Source organism: Salvelinus fontinalis, chromosome 15, assembly GCF_029448725.1.
Source record: "Salvelinus fontinalis isolate EN_2023a chromosome 15, ASM2944872v1, whole genome shotgun sequence".
In the NCBI taxonomy this organism is placed as follows: domain Eukaryota; kingdom Metazoa; phylum Chordata; class Actinopteri; order Salmoniformes; family Salmonidae; genus Salvelinus; species Salvelinus fontinalis.
This window is the reverse complement of record NC_074679.1, coordinates 17,343,740-17,362,988: the sequence shown is the minus strand read 5'-3', so window position 1 is coordinate 17,362,988 and position 19,249 is coordinate 17,343,740. Positions and strand designations below refer to the sequence as shown.

At 47.2% G+C, this 19,249-nt stretch overlaps 1 protein-coding gene across 2 annotated transcripts in view; it reads right to left on the bottom strand.

Annotated features, from left to right (window-relative positions):
- Positions 1 to 6,931: 6,931 nt before the first annotated feature.
- LOC129811480 (peroxidasin-like) overlaps positions 6,932 to 19,249 on the bottom strand; it is a 120,535-nt gene continuing 108,217 nt past the window's right edge. Inside the window, exons 22-24 of one of the 2 annotated variants that reach the window (XM_055862827.1) lie at positions 19,095 to 19,208; positions 9,327 to 9,507; positions 6,932 to 7,837 (exon numbers count right to left, since the gene is read on the bottom strand). In XM_055862827.1, coding sequence (XP_055718802.1) covers positions 9,334 to 9,507; positions 19,095 to 19,208 — 288 coding nt within the window. In that variant the 3' untranslated portion in view covers positions 6,932 to 7,837; positions 9,327 to 9,333. The remainder of the gene's footprint in view (positions 7,838 to 9,326; positions 9,508 to 19,094; positions 19,209 to 19,249) is intronic. The other variant, XM_055862828.1, reaches the window with a different exon arrangement.

The following is a 19,249-nucleotide window of genomic DNA, read 5'->3' as shown; positions in this document are numbered from 1 at the left end:
CCAGGGAAAATGTATGGAGTAACAAGTACATTATTTTCTTTAGAAATGTGGTAAAGTAAAAGTTGTCAAATATATAAATAGTAAAGTACAGATACCCAAAATAACTACTTAAGTAGTAATTTAAAGTATTTTTACTTAAGTACTTTACACCACTGTACATCTGTAGCACTTAACTCATTAATTGGGAATGAGGGCAAAGACCAACGGCCTGAGAAACATGGAGCAGTGTGTCATTGAAATACGGTGAGTGTGTGTGTGTGTTACCTTTTCCAGGCACCATCGGCCAACCATAAATTAGCCCGCCTGACCCTCGGAGTGATGTCATCTCCTGAAGAAGTGTTTTTCTAGTCTGCAGAATCCATCCCTGGGAGCAATCTTAAAACGGGACGCATACACACACACACCGGCTAATCTCTGACTTGATCTTCGCCCTTTGTTATCATATCAGTATGAGAGCAAACTGGGAAAGCCAACAGGAGAGCTGCCATAGAAAACAAGTGGGAGAGGATCGGATACAATATTTATTGACTCTAGTGATATTGAAGAGTTTGACAGCCAGGGGTTGGTGACACAAGATCCAGTTTCATTACTGGTCTACTGGGGCACAACAACAGAAAGAATAGACTGTGTAATACATTATATTTTGAGTGTTTGATACCTGACAACCCAACAACACTATCCTCCTGACAGGGGATCTGGCTTGGCCTGTGAAGGGAAATGTGTTTACACATCAACTGAATTCCCACTGTAAAAGCTTCACACAGGTGTGAGACAACTGAGACATTTCCAAACCACTTTGGATCTCTCATCCTTTCTCCAATTCTCACACCTCAAAACACAACATTTCCCACAAACAGTCTATTCTCCTTTATCAACCCAGTATCTCACATTCCTCCAGATTGTGGATGAGACGGTGTACTGCAGTCGGACCTATCCCATCTGCTGCTGCAGAAGGGATTGGCTCTGTCTCTGTTCTTTATTGGTTCTCTCCCTCTCCGGCTGGGCCTATTAGGGCCATTTCAGGCCTAGGAGAGGAGAGCTTATTAGGAGCTCTGCCTGGCAGGCAGGCAGGAGATTATTACTGGCGCAGTCTGAGCCCTGTTGGAGGAATGCAGGGCAAGTCAGTCACAGTCACTCCTCAGACAAGATTAGCTTTGTTTTTAACGACAACAATTACTTCATGTACCCCTCCCTCCCCCTCTCCCTCCTCCCACCACCACCACTAGCCGCCCCTAGCCCAGCTCTATCACTCAGTGGAAGATTGTATCTAATGTCAGAACACTCCCCGTCCTCGAAAACTGACCTGTTTTTGCAGTTAGGTTAACAGGATATATTCTGTTTAGGCAATTAGGATTAATAGACTATGGAAAGAAAGTTGGCATTTGCATAGGGCTGAAAATCCTGAGGGAGGAAGAGGGAATGGGTCAGTTGTAGCACTCTCTCTGGGTTCGAGTTTCGGCCGTAAGCCTAATTACTGTAACCGACATTTGGGAGTGACAAAAAATCTGGAAATGTAATCAAGGCCTGAACTGGAAAAAGGAATGTACGTTGCCTTATAATGCTAACAAGAGCTCCTCTCCCCCGAGTCTCATCTAGTCCTCTTTCTGTGCCAAAACAGGTCTACTGACATTCTCCCTCAGAACATTAAACCAACATAGTTACTGTACATAGAGTACACACTACAAAAGGGTTTCGTGCCATTTTGGAAAACAATAAAAGGCTTCAGCTGGATTACAACCAATCAAAGGCCCTGGTGCTTTGAAGCTAACAGCAGGATCCAGAGTTCTTCTCCCTTTCATCACCTGGCAACGAGAATGAGACTGACGTTCCTGGGGAGAGAGGGAGGGTGGGAAGAAAACTCCCACCTTGGTCAGGCAATACAGAAACCCGGTCTTCCAAATGAAATTCCAGGTCCTGATAAAGAAAGTAGAGTCGAGGCTGTGCAGCTGCAGGCTGTGTAGGGTAGGGGAGAAGTCCTGTGTTTGTCTGTAGGTCTGTCTGTCTGCTTCACACCATCTGGCTATGTCTGGAGAAAGCCCTGGAACACCTACAGCACTTCCTCGCTTACATAATCTCACTCCGTCCCAAAGTCAACATTGGGCCTTAGCTCAGCGCTAAGTGGCCAGGAGAAAGGCTTCAGTGGGTGCTGGGACTAGGACTATGGGAGATACCGGAAAGAGTAAACTATGAAGGGATATGGGAGAGAGAGACCACATGCTGGTGATTCCCTCCCCCAACATGCCCTCTAGGGGGCCTCCTATCTGAGGACCCAGTGGTGGGTATCCATTCATGCAAAGGGAAGCCAGGCCGCCCCACCCCCCAAAATAATAAATATTTATCTTTCGTCTTGCTTTCATAATTTTCCTTCAATTCGCAAGAGGCTGAATGTATCTCACTGGAGAAAGAGTCCGAGTGGGCAAAACAAGGCCACTCTGTCTCTGTATATGTAGCCCACCTGTCTGATGCTGTCTGGTCAAAAGAGTATGAATTTGTTGCCACCCGTAGCATTGAATGCAAGGGAAGCCAGCGAGCATTTGGCCTCCCTTGATAAACAAATTACATAAAATAATAGCCAATCTGCATTGAGCGAAATTGAGTGAACTCAACTGTGAACGGTACTGGCGCACCAAAAATGTGGGTCAAGGAACACAAGTTTGGATTTGGCATCACATCAATCACATCAAAAGCCAAACTGTCAGAAAAAAACTGAATTGTTCATTCTCGTTGTGTTGTCGTCCTCCGGTGGCTAGGTAGCTAGCTAAAATTGTCCATTTCCTAAATTAGCCTTGGATGGAGATAGGGATTTGGTCTTGTGGTTTTACTTAATTCTCCTTACAGGCCAATGATTATAACGGCGATTCTGACCATTCAAACCATAAATTCATACGTTGTGCCCCTTACCTGAGAGGATGGAAGTTCAATATGTAGCTAGATGTGGTAGGCTGATGTTAACTAGCTGGCTCATTGTTGCCCATGAAAGGAAGTTAGGCTAGCGAGCAAACATTTTAGCCAGGTAGCCTATGACAACAAAAACTAAAAGCGTGTACTGTATGACGGAGTCATAGACTGTTTCGGCAACATGAAAGAGAGGAGGATGGCATTGGTGTAGTGTGAGTCAACTTGCATGAACGCACGCACACACACACACAGAAATCAGTGCCATTAGCAGCCAAATCATATTTAGCTTAGGTTGATTGGATTAAATTGTTTTTGGAATCTTTTAGATGTCACTGTATTAGAGTAAGCATAGGTGATTTTATGATGTTGAAACTTTCACAATCAATTTTGCTGAAATTATGCTGGAATAGTGGAAGTTGTCTTTGTGACTTGCGGAAACTCTCCATGGTTCTAAATCAATAGTTGTTTAGTAGTCCGAAAATGTTGGAAACATTAACTTGCTTGACCATGCTTGACCATGCAATATGCTTTGTGAACTTCAGCGTACAGATGTTGCTCTCTGGTTTTGTGATGAAACACAGGTGTGGTTGAATTTATTCTGCCACTGTGTCTTCTTATTGTCTCTGCCTTAGGCCTATACATCACAGTGGCAAAGGCATATGAACTAACAAGTTATAGAGCAAACAACGCAATTATCATAACACATAGGTTGTAATCGCAATTTTTATCCTGGCTACCCCAGTAATTTTACCCACGCACCACTACTGGTGGGACTTCTGAGGATGTCTATGGAGTGGTTGGTCCCATGTTGTCATGGCGATAATGGCTTTTCCTGACAGGGGAGAGGAGGCCTTTTATCTGGCCCGCCACTGGAAACCTCAAGTCCACCTCCAGTTTTATTCCCTCCATCTCTCTGACTTTGAGAGGAGCTTCCACCGGAGGGAGGACAAGGATCAGGCCCTCCTCTGAGAAGATACCAATAATAGACAGAAGGAATAAAGAATGGAGAGAGAGATAGAGATGGATGATCGGAGAAGGAGAGAGAGAGAAATTCAGAGACAGACAGAGAAAGAGACCACCTGGTTCAGACAGGCCTCAGAGAAAAGACAGGAGTGGACATCAAGCAGACTGCTTTGTGTCAAAACGAGGTTATTTGAACAAAACTCTGTCATGGTTCAGCATCATAGATAACTTTCCATTCACTCATTACTTTCTCATTATAAAGTAATTGTAGTCCCAATGTAGGACTATTTGTTCCAGTGTTTCAGGATCAAATGGGGTTCGGTGTTGAAGGTAATCCAGGGACAGACTGTTGAAGACATAATCCAGACACAATGTTTGGGATAGCTTTGTAAAAGCCACAATAAATCATTGCATCAGACATCCTACTTCAAAATAAATGTACTTTTTAAGTGAACACTGGTTGAAAAGATCATAACATTCAAGAGCACCGATGGGAAGATGATGATCTATGGACAATGTTACTAATGTTTGATGATCAATGGAGGAGACGTCATTCAGTAAACACCAGCTGCCTCCTGTTTGGTTAAAGGAGCTTTCTGATGCTTGTTGGTCTGTTTACAACAGACAAATGCAGAGAGAACAATTGACACACTATGATGAGGATGTTATGAAATCTATAATTACATCAGGTTTCAAACGGGATTGTTAGCTCCGACAAAGGAACATCTCTAGAACTTACACTATTACAGGTTATAACTAGGGTCTGGAGTTTTTCCTGGTCAGGTCACATGATCAGGAACAACTATTGGCCCTCCAGATGAGGTAAACAAAGACATTGGTGGTTGCCAAACCATAACAATTCTAGAGACTAATTAACTAGAGAGAAATAAAAGCACAGCCATTCTCTAACCAGTAATATAGTTATATTTAACTCCACAGTGACACAACACAGACACTCACAGACAGACAGATAGATCTCCCTTAGTTACACAGGGGATAGGGTTTCCACTACAACATGTATTCATCAAACATGACTCTCGTGGTCTTCATTCACGTCTAAAAGCCAAATTACAACTGACTAGGAATGGCTACATAGTACAGTACAGGATTGATGGCATTGGGCAAAGACTGGATCAGGTCTTAAAACCTCATTAGGATAGGGGGTGCTGTTGTCACTTTTTCTGGAAATCGTGTAATTTTTAAACGGCTTCCTACTCAATTCTTGCTCATACAATATGCATATTATTATTATTATTGGATAGAAAACACTCTCTAGTTTCTATAGCCGTTGAAATTTTGTCTCTGAGTGGAACAGAACTCATTCTACAGCACTTTCCCTGACATGGAGTCAGATTTCAGACATCTTGGCCCCTGATCTGGAGTCAGTTTAAAGGTCCCTGTGAATGCTATGAGGATACAAACACTGCTTACGTCTTGCCCTGGATGTCATTACGTGGTGACGCTTTGAATGGAGTCGATTGCGCAATCAGAGCCTCTATAAAACAGCACAACGTGTAGGTAGTGTCCCTTTTCCAGCTGCGCCTGATGCAAGGTGGATACGGACCTGCTCTTTTTCCAAGCTTTAGTTTAGCCAGTAATATTTCTCCTGTCATGTTTTTACTCGTTATAGGTGTTAAAAACATCATAAGGTAGTTAATTTAAACCGTTTTATAGCAATTTATATCCGTTTAGTGCGATTTTGAGGCATTTCTTTCTGAGACACTTTGAACCTCTGGGCACGTTTCCAGTTCATGCCGAACGCAGTGGGCATTTCCACATGGCAAGAGGACAGCTTTCGACCAAAAGACGATTAGACCCAAGAAAGGATTCATTGCCCAAGATTCTGATGGAAGAACTGCTCATAGTAAGAACAATTTATTATGATAAATCGTGTTTCTGTCGAAAAATGTTAATCGCTTATGCCGCCATTTTGTTAGATGTAGCTTCGCTTGGCGCAACCTGTATTGAAAAGTAAGGATAATTTAAAAAATGTAATTCAGCGATTGTATTAAGAATTAAATTGTCTATCAATCGCTGTCCACCCTATATTTTTTAGTCACGTTTATGAGTATGTATGTATAAGACTAGATCACTGTCTAATATGGCGCACGACATTTTCTGACCAGCTGGGCTACTTTTGTCATTGTCTAACCATGATTTTGGTGGCTAAATATGCACATTTTCGAACAAACTCTATATGTATGTTGTAATATGATGTTACAGGAGTGTCATCTGAATAATTCTGAGAAGGTTAGTGAAAAAATTAATATATTTTGGCGATGTTTACGTTATCGCTCTCTTTGGCTAGAATCAATGCTCTGGTAATGTTTGCACATGTGGTATGCTAATATAACGATTTATTGTGTTTTCGCTGTAAGACACTTAGAAAATCTGAAATATTGTCTGTATTCACAGGATCTGTGTCTTTCGATTAGTGTATGCTGTGTATTTTTACGAAATGTTTTATGATTAGTAATTAGGTAATACACGTTGCTCTATTTATTTATTCTAGTCCAGTTGTGATGGTAGGTGCAATTGTAAACTATGATTTCTACCTGAAATATGCAAATTTTTCTAACAAAACCTATCCTATACCATAAATATGTTATCAGACTGTCATCTGATGAGGTTTTTTCTTGGTTAGTGGCTATCAATATCTTTATTTGGCCGAATTGGTGATAGCTAGTGGTGTTGGCGGACAAAGAAAAATGGTGTCTTTTGCTAAGGTGTTTAGCTAATAGATTTACATATTGTGTCTTCCCTGTAAAACATTTAAAAAATCGGACATGTTGGCTGGATTCACACGATCTGTATCTTTCATTAGCTGTATTGGACTTGTTAATGTGTGAAAGTTTTTTGAATTTCGCGCGCTGCCTTTTCAGTGGAATGTGGGAGGAGTGGCGCTAGAGGAACCCCTGTCCTAGACAGGTTTTAAGACATGCAACTCTATCATCAATCTTCTTTACACGAGGCAGTACTGTACATGTTTACCCATAATGACACTGTTTGGAAACGTATCTAAAGAGAGTAGCAGCACCCACCAGGGAAATAACAGAAACAAACATGGCGGTTGTATTTCAAATGTGGCCTATTTTTTTATTATTGTTGAGAGGCATACATTACAGTGCAAACAATTCTTTGGCAAACTTACAATACAATTGTCAGATAGGTATCCACTTTGACCACTGACTTTGGGACAGTGTAGGTAAAGCATGTTCAGTCTTGCAGAGCAGTGCATTCTGGTGACAGTGGGGGGTTTGGGGAACAAAGGGGAGACCAGTAACGTGAGGGTTAGAATGAAAATTTAAAAAACAACGAAAGGTACTCATTACAACATGGCTGAAGATGACATGACAACCAGCGATGCAGAGGAAGTGAGGTCACAGTGCAATGGGAGCCAAACCTGGGGTTGCATGCATATACAGACGCAGACACACACACACACACACACACACACACACACACACACACACACACACACACACACACACACACACACACACACAGAAGCAGGAGTAAAAGCCAAGGTACTGCAGAGGAAAGTAGAGGGAGGAGAAAAGAAGAGTCTACAATACATAATGCAGGATGTATTCCATGTGGTATGATACCAATGTGCCAACATTGCTATTGAGCTCCACCACAACTACATGATTGTCTTGACATTCTTGGAGAAACCCCAGACCCCAACAGCATACTGTACATACTTGTATCTGATTTATGGGCCTCTGTGTGCGTGCGTGTGTGTGTGTGTGTCCCCGTCAATGGGACACACTCTGTTGGCAGATTTGTAACAATAGGGGGCCTCCAGAAAATAAAGCAGCACCAGATACTTGATTGACACCATCTCCCGTTCCACCCTACCCTCCCATCTGACTTCCATTAAAGAGGAATGGGGTTCAGAGAGGTAGAAGTCTGCGCTTCACACACCCGGCCAAATGACGTCACCTCGCCTCCATATCCATCGTCTCCTAGGAACCTAAGAGATGAGAGCCAGGCAAGGTTTCTCACCTGCATTAAAACCACAGAGACCTGGTGATTGGTCACACACACACAACTCTCCAGCACACAGAGGAGAATAGTTACATCATATGGGCTGAGTGCTTGGGAAGGAGGAAAGGAATGCATGTGAGTGAGTGTCCTTCAGTAAACTGGAGCTGAGAAGCTGTGGGTTCAGTTATGAGAGCACGAGATAGTTAGGGAGGTATGGCTGCAGTCCTTTAATGTCTATGTGTGAGTATGGGCTAATGCTGGAGAGGGGGGTAGACGGGACACTAGGGGTAGGACAGAGTACTGCTGTGGTAGGTTAGTAGTAGGCACTGAAAGAGGGTGCGAACACTGAAAACGTTGGGACAAAAATGACTACATCTCTACAGTGGTAACAAATGGCCTTTCACTGCTTTAACAACATGGAGTGTGAAAAAGCATTACATTTCGAGAGAAAAAATGTATTATGCCTTCTAGTAAAGAGCAGTTGAGGCAAATATATCTCCCCTTCCAACCCAACCCCAAGCCCCAACTCCAACCAACACCCCTCAAGTTTGTAAAAGTTTGCCATTGCCTTGAGGAGAGGAGATAACATATCTAAATACCAGATGTTATTTAGTTCACCAACAGTTGCCATTGAAGACAGATGTGATAACAAGGTAAAAATCAGTAGACATCTTTGAATTGCAAAAGTGTTTTGTAGGGCTTCACATTATCTTCATATGTTAGCAGGTAATACAGAAGGGAAGGGAAAATACATATTCATAATATGATATAAAGCACCATAAACATTTTGAAAAGCGGAAGTAATTTAGTACATAACATGTCTCTCAAATGTGATTTTTTTAAGAACAAAAGGCACATAATGAGTGTATATTTGTTGCTTTGCATATTGTAAAAAAAATTATAATAATACTTTGAAGGGTTGTATTTAGTGATTAAATCGTTAAGACAAAGGGGAAAATTAGCACCAGTTTTTCGGCATCTCTAACCTGAGAAAGCGTTTTGAGACAACATGGCCGACCCATGGTCGATCTAATGGCTGCAGTGCCATTTCCTCCTCTTTTCACAACACATTTGTTTCAGCCGCTTTGTGGGGCCTTCAAATGCAGTGGTGAGGTAACACTTCAGATCAGAGACCTCTATCTGAGGCCCTGTTTGGGAGGCCCCGAGTGAGGAAGGGGGGTTGTCCATCTGTCCATCCATCCAAATATTCATCCATCCATTCATCCTTCCAGAAGGAAGCAGATCCATAGTGACTGCTCTCCTGTTGCCAGTGGATTTGAAACCAAGCCTCAGGCAGTTCGTTGGCCATGGGGACATGACAATCAAAATAACAAAATAATACAAATTATGATTTTTCTAAAAACGATTTAAAAAACGAGGCAATTGGGTGCAGGTTGCTGTAAGGTAAGCACACCGTCAGGGTCTCTCCTTCTGTGTGTGTATGTGTGTGTGTCAGACACTTGGGCATGGGGCACCTGAGGGTTATACGTGATGAGGGCTACCCAGCGCCTGGCTCCCTGTCTGGGTCTGGCTGTTACTGGCTGCTCCCTCTCCTTGGTTGAGACACATGGGGCAGCACAATCCTTTCAGCTTCACAGGCTCCTGGCACTCCACCGGGGGAGGACACGACTCCATGAAGCACGTCACCTGGGCATCCTAGAGGGAGGGAGTGGGGGAGGAAAGAGAGGGAGGGAAAGAAAGAAAGACAGAAATAGAGGGCGGGGGGGTCGTCAGTTTTGGCATGAGAAACCTTCCCCTCTGCCAGCAGTTGGAAAAGTGAGAGACTGGAGATTCATGAAGATAAAGAGGTGAAAAGAATCGGTCAAGAATCGGTCAAGCATGTACACACTGTACATGGGTCTGCGGTGCCATGAAGTTGGTACTTCGGTGCCAGGAGATTGGTACTGCGGTGCCATGAAGTTGGTACTTCAGTGCCAGGAGGTTGGTACTGCTGTGCAGGAGGTTAGTACTGCAGTGCCAGAAAATGAAGACAGGAGGTTAGTACTAAGGTGCCAGGAGGTTGGTACTGTCGTGCCAGGAGGTTAGTACTGCGGTGCCAGGAGGTTGGCACTGTGGTGCCAGCAGGTTGGTACTGCGGTGCCAGGGTGTTAGTACTGCGGTGCCATGGGGCTAGTACTGCCAAATAGTAGAAGGGTGTAATGCTGGCCATGGCGCCACAACAGGGAAGAATGGGACAGGACAGGTGGATCCTGGCACTGGCGTGGTGCTAAATGGAGTAGTGATGGCACGCCAATGGCTCTGTCAATCTGATCATCTAGCCCGCCTCCAGGCAGTGTGAAAAGTTGTGGAAAGAGGCCGCTAATGGCAAACAGGCCTGATAAGCTGGGTGTGAATGTGAGAAGTGAATATACTGTACACTTTGCACTGTGTGCGTGTTGAGGAGATGGTGGTGAATAGACTGTGGTCGTGCAAGTCTGTGTGTGGTCTGTACATGTGTGTGTGATCTCTATGGACATGTACATCAAGTTAGTAGAGGCACAAGCTTCATGCAGTCATTGCGTGCTAGGAATAAGGGACCAAATACTTAACTTTTGACTACTTTAATACACATACAGTTGAAGTCGGAAGTTTACATACACCTTAGCCAAATACATTTAAACTCAGTTTTTCACAATTCCTGACATTTAATCAGAGTAAAAATTCCCTGTCTTAGGTCAGTTAGGATCACCACTTTATTTTAAGAATGTGAAATGTCAGAATAATAGTAGAGAGAATGATTTATTTCAGCTTTTATTTCTTTCATCACAATCCCAGTGGGTCAGAAGTGTACATACACTCAATGAGTATTTGGTAGCATTGACTTGACTTGGGTCAAGCATTTCAGGTAGCCTTCCACAAGCTTCCCACAATAAGTTGGGTGAATTTTGGCCCATTCCTCCTGACAGAGCTGGTGTAACTGAGTCAGGTTTGTAGGCCTCCTTGCTTGCACACGCTTTTTCAGTTCAGCCCACAAGTGTTCTAGTATTAGTATAGTATTGAGGTCAGGGCTATGTGATGGCCATTCCAATACCTTGACTTTGTTGTCATTTAGCCATTTTGCCACAACTTTGGAAGTATGCTTGGGGTCATTGTCCATTTGGAAAACCCATTTGCGACCAGGCTTTAACTTCCTGACTGATGTCCTGAGATGTTGCTTCAATATATCCACATAATTTTCCTACCTAATGATGCCATCTATTTTGTGAAGTGCACCAGTCCCTCCTGCAGCAAAGCACCCCCACAACATGATGCTGCCACCCCAATGCTTCACGGTTGGGATGGTGTTCTTCGGCTTGCAAGCCTCCCCCTTTTTCCTCCAGACATAATGATGGTCATTATGGCCAAACAGTTCTATTTTTGTTTCATCAGGCCAGAGGACATTTCTCCAAAAAGCACAATCTTTGTCCCCATGTGCAGTTACAAACCGTAGTCTGTCTTTTTCATGGCAGTTTTGGAGCAGTGGCTTCTTCCTTGCTGAGCGGTCTTTCAGGTTATGTCGATATAGGACTCGTTTTACTGTGGATATAGATACTTTTCTACCTGTTTCCTCCAGCATCTTCACAAGGTCCTTTGCTGTTGTTCTGGGATTGATTTGCACTTTTCACACCAAAGTACGTTCATCTCTAGGAGACAGAACGGGTCTCCTTCCTGAGTGGTATGACGGCTGTGTGGTCCCAGGGTGTTTATACTTTTTTTTATTTTTTTTTATTTCACCTTTATTTAACCAGGTAGGCTAGTTGAGAACAAGTTCTCATTTACAACTGCGACCTGGCCAAGATAAAGCATAGCAGTGTGAACAGACAACAACACAGAGTTACACATGGAGTAAACAATAAACAAGTCAATAACATGGTAGAAAAAAGAGAATCTATATACAATGTGTGCAAAAGGCATGAGGTAGGCAATAAATCGAGTAATTACAATTTAGCAGATTAACACTGGAGTGATAAATCATCAGATGATCATGTGCAAGAAGAGATACTGGTGTGCAAAAGAGCAGAAAAGTAAATAAATAAAAGCAGTATGGGGGGTGAGGTAGGTAAATTGGGTGGGTAGTTTAAAGATGGACTTTGTACAGCTGCAGCGATCGGTTAGCTGCTCGGATAGCAGATTTTTAAAGTTGTAGAGGGAGATAAAAGTCTCCAACTTCAGAGATTTTTGCAATTCGTTCCAGTCGCAGGCAGCAGAGAACTGGAAGGAAAGGCGTCCAAATGAGGTTTTGGCTTTAGGGATGATCAGTGAGATACACCTGCTGGAGCGCGTGCTATGGGTGGGTGTAGCCATCGTGACCAGTGAACTGAGATAAGGCGGCACTTTACCTAGCATAGCCTTGTAGATGACCTGGAGCCAGTGGGTCTGACGACGAACATGTAGCGAGGGCCAGCCGACTAGGGCATACAGGTCGCAGTGGTGGGTCGTATAAGGTGCTTTAGTAACAAAACGGATGGCACTGTGATAGACTGCATCCAGTTTGCTGAGTAGAGTATTGGAAGCTATTTTGTAGATGACATCGCCGAAGTCGAGGATCGGTAGGATAGTCAGTTTTACTAGGGTAAGTTTGGCGGCGTGAGTGAAGGAGGCTTTGTTGCGGAATAGAAAGCCGACTCTAGATTTGATTTTGGATTGGAGATGTTTGATATGAGTCTGGAAGGAGAGTTTGCAGTCTAGCCAGACACCTAGGTACTTATAGATGTCCACATATTCTAGGTCGGAACCGTCCAGGGTGGTGATGCTAGTCGGGCGTGCGGGTGCAGGCAGCGAACGGTTGAAAAGCATGCATTTGGTTTTACTAGCGTTTAAGAGCAGTTGGAGGCCACGGAAGGAGTGTTGTATGGCATTGAAGCTCGTTTGGAAGGTTAGATAGCACAGTGTCCAAGGAAGGGCCGGAAGTGTACAGAATGGTGTCGTCTGCATAGAGGTGGATCAGGGAATCGCCCGCAGCAAGAGCAACATCATTGATGTATACAGAGAAAAGAGTCGGCCCGAGAATTGAACCCTGTGGTACCCCCATAGAGACTGCCAGAGGACCGGACAACATGCCCTCCGATTTGACACACTGAACTCTGTCTGCAAAGTAGTTGGTGAACCAGGTAAGGCAGTCATTAGAAAAACCGAGGCTACTGAGTCTGCCGATAAGAATATGGTGATTGACAGAGTCGAAAGCATTGGCCAGGTTGATGAAGACTGCTGCACAGTAATGTCTTTTATCGATGGCGGTTATGACATCGTTTAGTACCTTGAGCGTGGCTGAGGTGCACCCGTGACCGGCTCGGAAACCGGATTGCACAGCGGAGAAGGTACGGTGGGATTCGAGATGGTCAGTGATCTGTTTGTTGACTTGGCTTTCGAAGACCTTAGATAGGCAGGGCAGGATGGATATAGGTCTGTAACAGTTTGGGTCCAGGGTGTCTCCCCCTTTGAAGAGGGGGATCACCGCGGCAGCTTTCCAATCCTTGGGGATCTCAGATGATACGAAAGAGAGGTTGAACAGGCTGGTAATAGGGGGTGCGACAATGGCGGCGGACAGTTTCAGAAATAGGGGGTCCAGATTGTCAAGCCCAGCTGATTTGTATGGGTCCAGGTTTTCCAGCTCTTTCAGAACATCTGCTATCTGGATATGGGTAAAGGAGAAGCTGGGGAGGCTTGGGCGAGTAGCAGCGGGGGGGGAGGGGCTGTTGGCCAAGGTTGGAGTCGCCAGGAGGAAGGCATGGCCAGCCATTGAGAAATGTTTGTTGAAGTTTTCGATTATCATGGACTTATCAGTGGTGACCGTGTTACCTAGCCTCAGTGAAGTGGGCAGCTGGGAGGAGGTGCTCTTGTTTTCCATGGACTTTACAGTATCCCAGAACTTTTTGGAGTTAGAGCTACAGGATGCAAATTTCTGCTTGAAAAAGCTGGCCTTTGCTTTCCTGACTGACTGCGTGTATTGGTTCCTGACTTCCCTGAACAGTTGCATATCGCGGGGGCTCTTCGATGCTATTGCAGTTCGCCACAGGATGTTTTTGTGCTGGTCGAGGGCAGTCAGGTCTGGAGTGAACCAAGGGCTATATCTGTTCTTGGTTCTGCATTTTTTGAACGGAGCATGCTTGTCTAATATGGTGAGGAAGTAACTTTTAAAGAATGACCAGGCATCCTCAACTGACGGGATGAGGTCAATATCCTTCCAGGGTACCCGGGCCAGGTCGATTAGAAAGGCCTGCTCGCAGAAGTATTTTAGGGAGCGTTTGACAGTGATGAGGGGTGGTCGTTTGGCCGCGGACCCGTGGCGGATACAGGCAATGAGGCAGTGATCGCTGAGATCTTGATTGAAGACAGCAGAGGTGTATTTGGAGGGCAAGTTGGTCAGGATAATGTCTATTAGGGTGCCCATGTTTACGGATTTAGGGTTGTACCTGGTGGGTTCCTTGATGATTTGTGTGAGATTGGGGGCATCAAGCTTAGATTGTAGGACTGCCGGGGTGTTAAGCATATCCCAGTTTAGGTCACCTAACAGAACAAACTCTGAAGCTAGATGGGGAGCGATCAATTCACAGATGGTGTCCAGGGCACAGCTGGGAGCTGAGGGGGGTCGGTAGCAGGCGGCAACAGTGAGAGACTTATTTCTGGAGAGATTCATTTTTAAAATTAGAAGTTCGAACTGTTTGGGCATAGACCTGGAAAGTATGACAGAACTTTGCAGGCTATCTCTGCAGTAGATTGCAACTCCTCCCACTTGCGTACTATTGTTTGTACAGATGAACGTGGTAGTACCTTCAGGCATTTGGAAATTGCTCCCAAGGATGAACCAGACTTGTGGAGGTCTGCAATTTTGTTTCTGAGGACTTGGTTGATTTCTTTTGATTTGACCATGATGTCAAGCAAAGAGGCACTCGGTTTGAAGGTAGGCCTTGAAATACATCCACAAGTAGATCTCTAATTAACTCAAATGATGTCAATTAGCCTATCAGAAGATTCTAAAGCCATGACTTACTTTTCTGGAATTTTCCAAGCTGTTTAAAGTTAGTCAATTTAGTGTATGTTAACTTCTGACCCACTAGAATTGTGAAATAATCTGGAAGTAAACAATTGTTGGAAAAATGACTTGTCATGCACAAAGTAGATGTCCTAACCAACTTGCCAAAACTATAGTTTGTTAACAAGAAATTTATGGAGTGGTTGAAAAACTAGTTTTAATGACTCCAACCTAAGTGTATGTAAACTTCTGACTTCAACTGTACATGTATAAGTGAATTTTTCCAAATACTTATGACACTTTCAAAAGGGGGGACTAGATACATGAAGTAATTTCATTTCTAAATGAAACAGATACTGTATTAAAAAACCCATTCTGTACTTTCGCTTCATATGAAACATTTTGGATCTCAAATCTAAAATGCTGGAGTATAGAGCCGAATTAAAAGTTACAGCTTCACTGTCCAAATAAATACGTAGGGGAGTGTATGCATGTGTGTGGAGCGGGGGGGTGCATACTCTGCACTCGCATGTGTGTGGAGCGGGGGGGGGTACATATTCTGCACTCGCATGTGTGTGGAGCGGGGGGGGTACATATTCTGCACTCGCATGTGTGTGGAGCGGGGGGGTACATACTCTGCATTCACATGTGTGTGGAGCGGGGGGGTACATGCTCTGCACTCGCATGTGTGTGGAGCGGGGGGGGGTACATATTCTGCACTCGCATGTGTGTGGATACTCTGCACTCGCATGTGTGTGGAGCGGGGGGGGTACATATTCTGCACTCGCATGTGTGTGGAGCGGGGGGGGGTACATATTCTGCACTCGCATGTGTGTGGAGCGGTGGGGTACATGCTCTGCACTCGCATGTGTGTGGAGCGGAGGGGGGTACATATTCTGCACTCGCATGTGTGTGGAGCGGGGGGGTACATACTCTGCACACGCATGTGTGTGGAGCGGGGGGGTACATACTCTGCACTCGCATGTGTGTGGAGCGGGGGGGTACATACTCTGCACTCGCATGTGTGTGGAGCGGGGGGGTACATGCTCTGCACTCGCATGTGTGTGGAGCGGGGGGGTACATATTCTGCACTCGCATGTGTGTGGATACTCTGCACTCGCATGTGTGTGGAGCGGGGTGGTACATATTCTGCACTCGCATGTGTGTGGAGCGGGGGGGTACATACTCTGCACTCGCATGTGTGTGGAGCGGGGGGGTACATATTCTGCACTCGCATGTGTGTGGATACTCTGCACTCGCATGTGTGTGGAGCGGGGGGGTACATACTCCGCACTCGCATGTGTGTGGAGCGGGGGGGTACATACTCTGCACTCGCATGTGTGTGGAGTGGGGGGGGTACATACTCTGCACTCGCATGTGTGTGGAGCGGGGGGGGTACATACTCTGCTATCGCATGTGTGTGGAGCGGGGGGGGGGTACATATTCTGCACTCGCATGTGTGTGGAGCGGGGGGGCACATACTCTGCACTCGCATGTGTGTGGAGCGGGGGGGTACATACTCTGCACTCGCATGTGTGTGGAGCGGGGGGGGGGGGGGCACATACTATGCACTCGCATGTGTGTGGAGCGGGGGGGTACATACTCTGCACTCGCATGTGTGTGGAGTGGGGGGGTACATACTCTGCACTCGCATGTGTGTGGAGGGGGGGGGTAATTACCTTGCATTCGCATGTGTGTGGAGCGGGGGGGTACATACTCTGCACTCGCATGTGTGTGGAGTGGGGGGGTACATACTCTGCACTCGCATGTGTGTGGAGCGGGGGGGGGGGGTGCACATACTCTGCACTCGCATGTGTGTGGAGCGGGGGGGGTACATACTCTGCACTCGCATGCGTGTGGAGTGGGGGGGGTACATACTCTGCACTCGCATGCGTGTGGAGCGGGGGGGTACATACTCTGCACTCGCATGTGTGTGGAGCGGGGGGGTACATACTCTGCACTCGCATGTGTGTGGAGCGGGGGGGGGTACATGCTCTGCACTCGCATGTGTGTGGAGCGGTGGGGTACATGCTCTGCACTCGCATGTGTGTGGAGTGGGGGGGTACATACTCTGCACTCGCATGTGTGTGGAGCGGGGGGGGTACATACTCTGCACTCGCATGTGTGTGGAGCGGGGGGGTACATACTCTGCACTCGCATGTGTGTGGAGCGAGGGGGTACATACTCTGCACTCGCATGTGTGTGGAGCGGGGGGGGTACATACTCTGCACTCGCATGTGTGTGGAGCGGGGGGGGTACATACTCTGCACTCGCATGTGTGTGGAGCGGGGGGGTACATACTCTGCACTCGCATGTGTGTGGAGCGGGGGGGTACATACTCTGCACTCGCATGCGTGTGGAGCGGGGGGGTACATACTCTGCACTCGCATGCGTGTGGAGCGGGGGGGTACATACTCTGCACTCGCATGCGTGTGGAGCGGGGGGGTACATACTCTGCACTCGCATGCGTGTGGAGCGGGGGGGTACATACTCTGCACTCGCATGCGTGTGGAGCGGGGGGGTACATATTCTGCACTCGCATGTGTGTGGAGCGGCGGTGGGGTACATGCTCTGCACTCGCATGTGTGTGGAGTGGGGGGGTACATACTCTGTACTCGCATGTGTGTGGAGCGGGGGGTACATGCTCTGCACTCGCATGTGTGTGGAGCGGGGGGGTACATGCTCTGCACTCGCATGTGTGTGGAGCGGGGGGGTACATGCTCTGCACTCGCATGTGTGTGGAGCGGGGGGGTACATGCTCTGCACTCGCATGTGTGTGGAGCGGGGGGGTACATACTCTGCACTCGCATGTGTGTGGAGCGGGGGGGTACATACTCTGCACTCGCATGTGTGTGGAGCGGGGGGGGTACATACTCTGCACTCGCATGTGTGTGGAGCGGGGGGGTACATACTCTGCACTCGCATGTGTGTGGAGCGGGGGGGGTACATACTCTGCACTCGCATGTGTGTGGAGCGGGGGGGGTACATACTCTGCACTCGCATGTGTGTGGAGCGGGGGGGGTACATACTCTGCACTCGCATGTGTGTGGAGCGGGGGGGGTACATACTCTGCACTCGCATGTGTGTGGAGCGGGGGGGTACATGCTCTGCACTCGCATGTGTGTGGAGCGGTGGGGTACATGCTCTGCACTCGCATGTGTGTGGAGTGGGGGGGTACATGCTCTGCACTCGCATGTGTGTGGAGCGGGGGGGTACATGCTCTGCACTCGCATGTGTGTGGAGCGGGGGGGTACATACTCTGCACTCGCATGTGTGTGGAGCGGGGGGGGTACATACTCTGCACTCGCATGTGTGTGGAGCGGGGGGGGGTACATACTCTGCACTCGCATGTGTGTGGAGCGGGGGGGTACATACTCTGCACTCGCATGTGTGTGGAGCGGGGGGGTACATACTCTGCACTCGCATGTGTGTGGAGCGGGGGGGTACATACTCTGCACTCGCATGTGTGTGGAGCGGGGGGGTACATACTCTGCACTCGCATGTGTGTGGAGCGGGGGGGTACATACTCTGCACTCGCATGTGTGTGGAGCGGGGGGGTACATACTCTGCACTCGCATGTGTGTGGAGCGGGGGGGTACATACTCTGCTATCGCATGTGTGTGGAGCGGGGGGGTACATACTCTGCTCTCGCATGTGTGTGGAGCGGGGGGGGGTACATACTCTGCATTCGCATGTGTGTGGAGCGGGGGGGGGCACATACTCTGCACTCGCATGTGTGTGGAGCGGGGGGGGTACATACTCTGCACTCGCATGTGTGTGGAGCGGGGGGGGTACATACTCTGCACTCGCATGTGTGTGGAGCGGGGGGGTACATACTCTGCACTCGCATGTGTGTGGAGCGGGGGGGTACATACTCTGCACTCGCATGTGTGTGGAGCGGGGGGGGTACATACTCTGCACTCGCATGTGTGTGGAGCGGGGGGGTACATACTCTGCACTCGCATGTGTGTGGAGCGGGGGGGTACATATTCTGCATTCACATGTGTGTGGAGCGGGGGGGTACATACTCTGCACTCGCATGTGTGTGGAGCGGGGGGGTACATATTCTGCATTCACATGTGTGTGGAGCGGGGGGTACATACTCTGCACTCGCATGTGTGTGGAGCGGGGGGGTACATATTCTGCATTCACATGTGTGTGGAGCGGGGGGTACATACTCTGCACTCGCATGTGTGTGGAGCGGGGGGGTACATATTCTGCATTCACATGTGTGTGGAGCGGGGGGGTACATATTCTGCATTCACATGTGTGTGGAGCGGGGGGTACATACTCTGCACTCGCATGTGGAGCACGGATCCTTCTTCCACCTTTCTCCGTCCGATCGCTCACGACCCTCCGCATCAGTGCAGTCTGTCTTACTCAGACGAGCTTCAAGTCTTTTAATCTGCAGACAGGCAGGAGGGGTTAATGGAGGCTAAAGAAAGG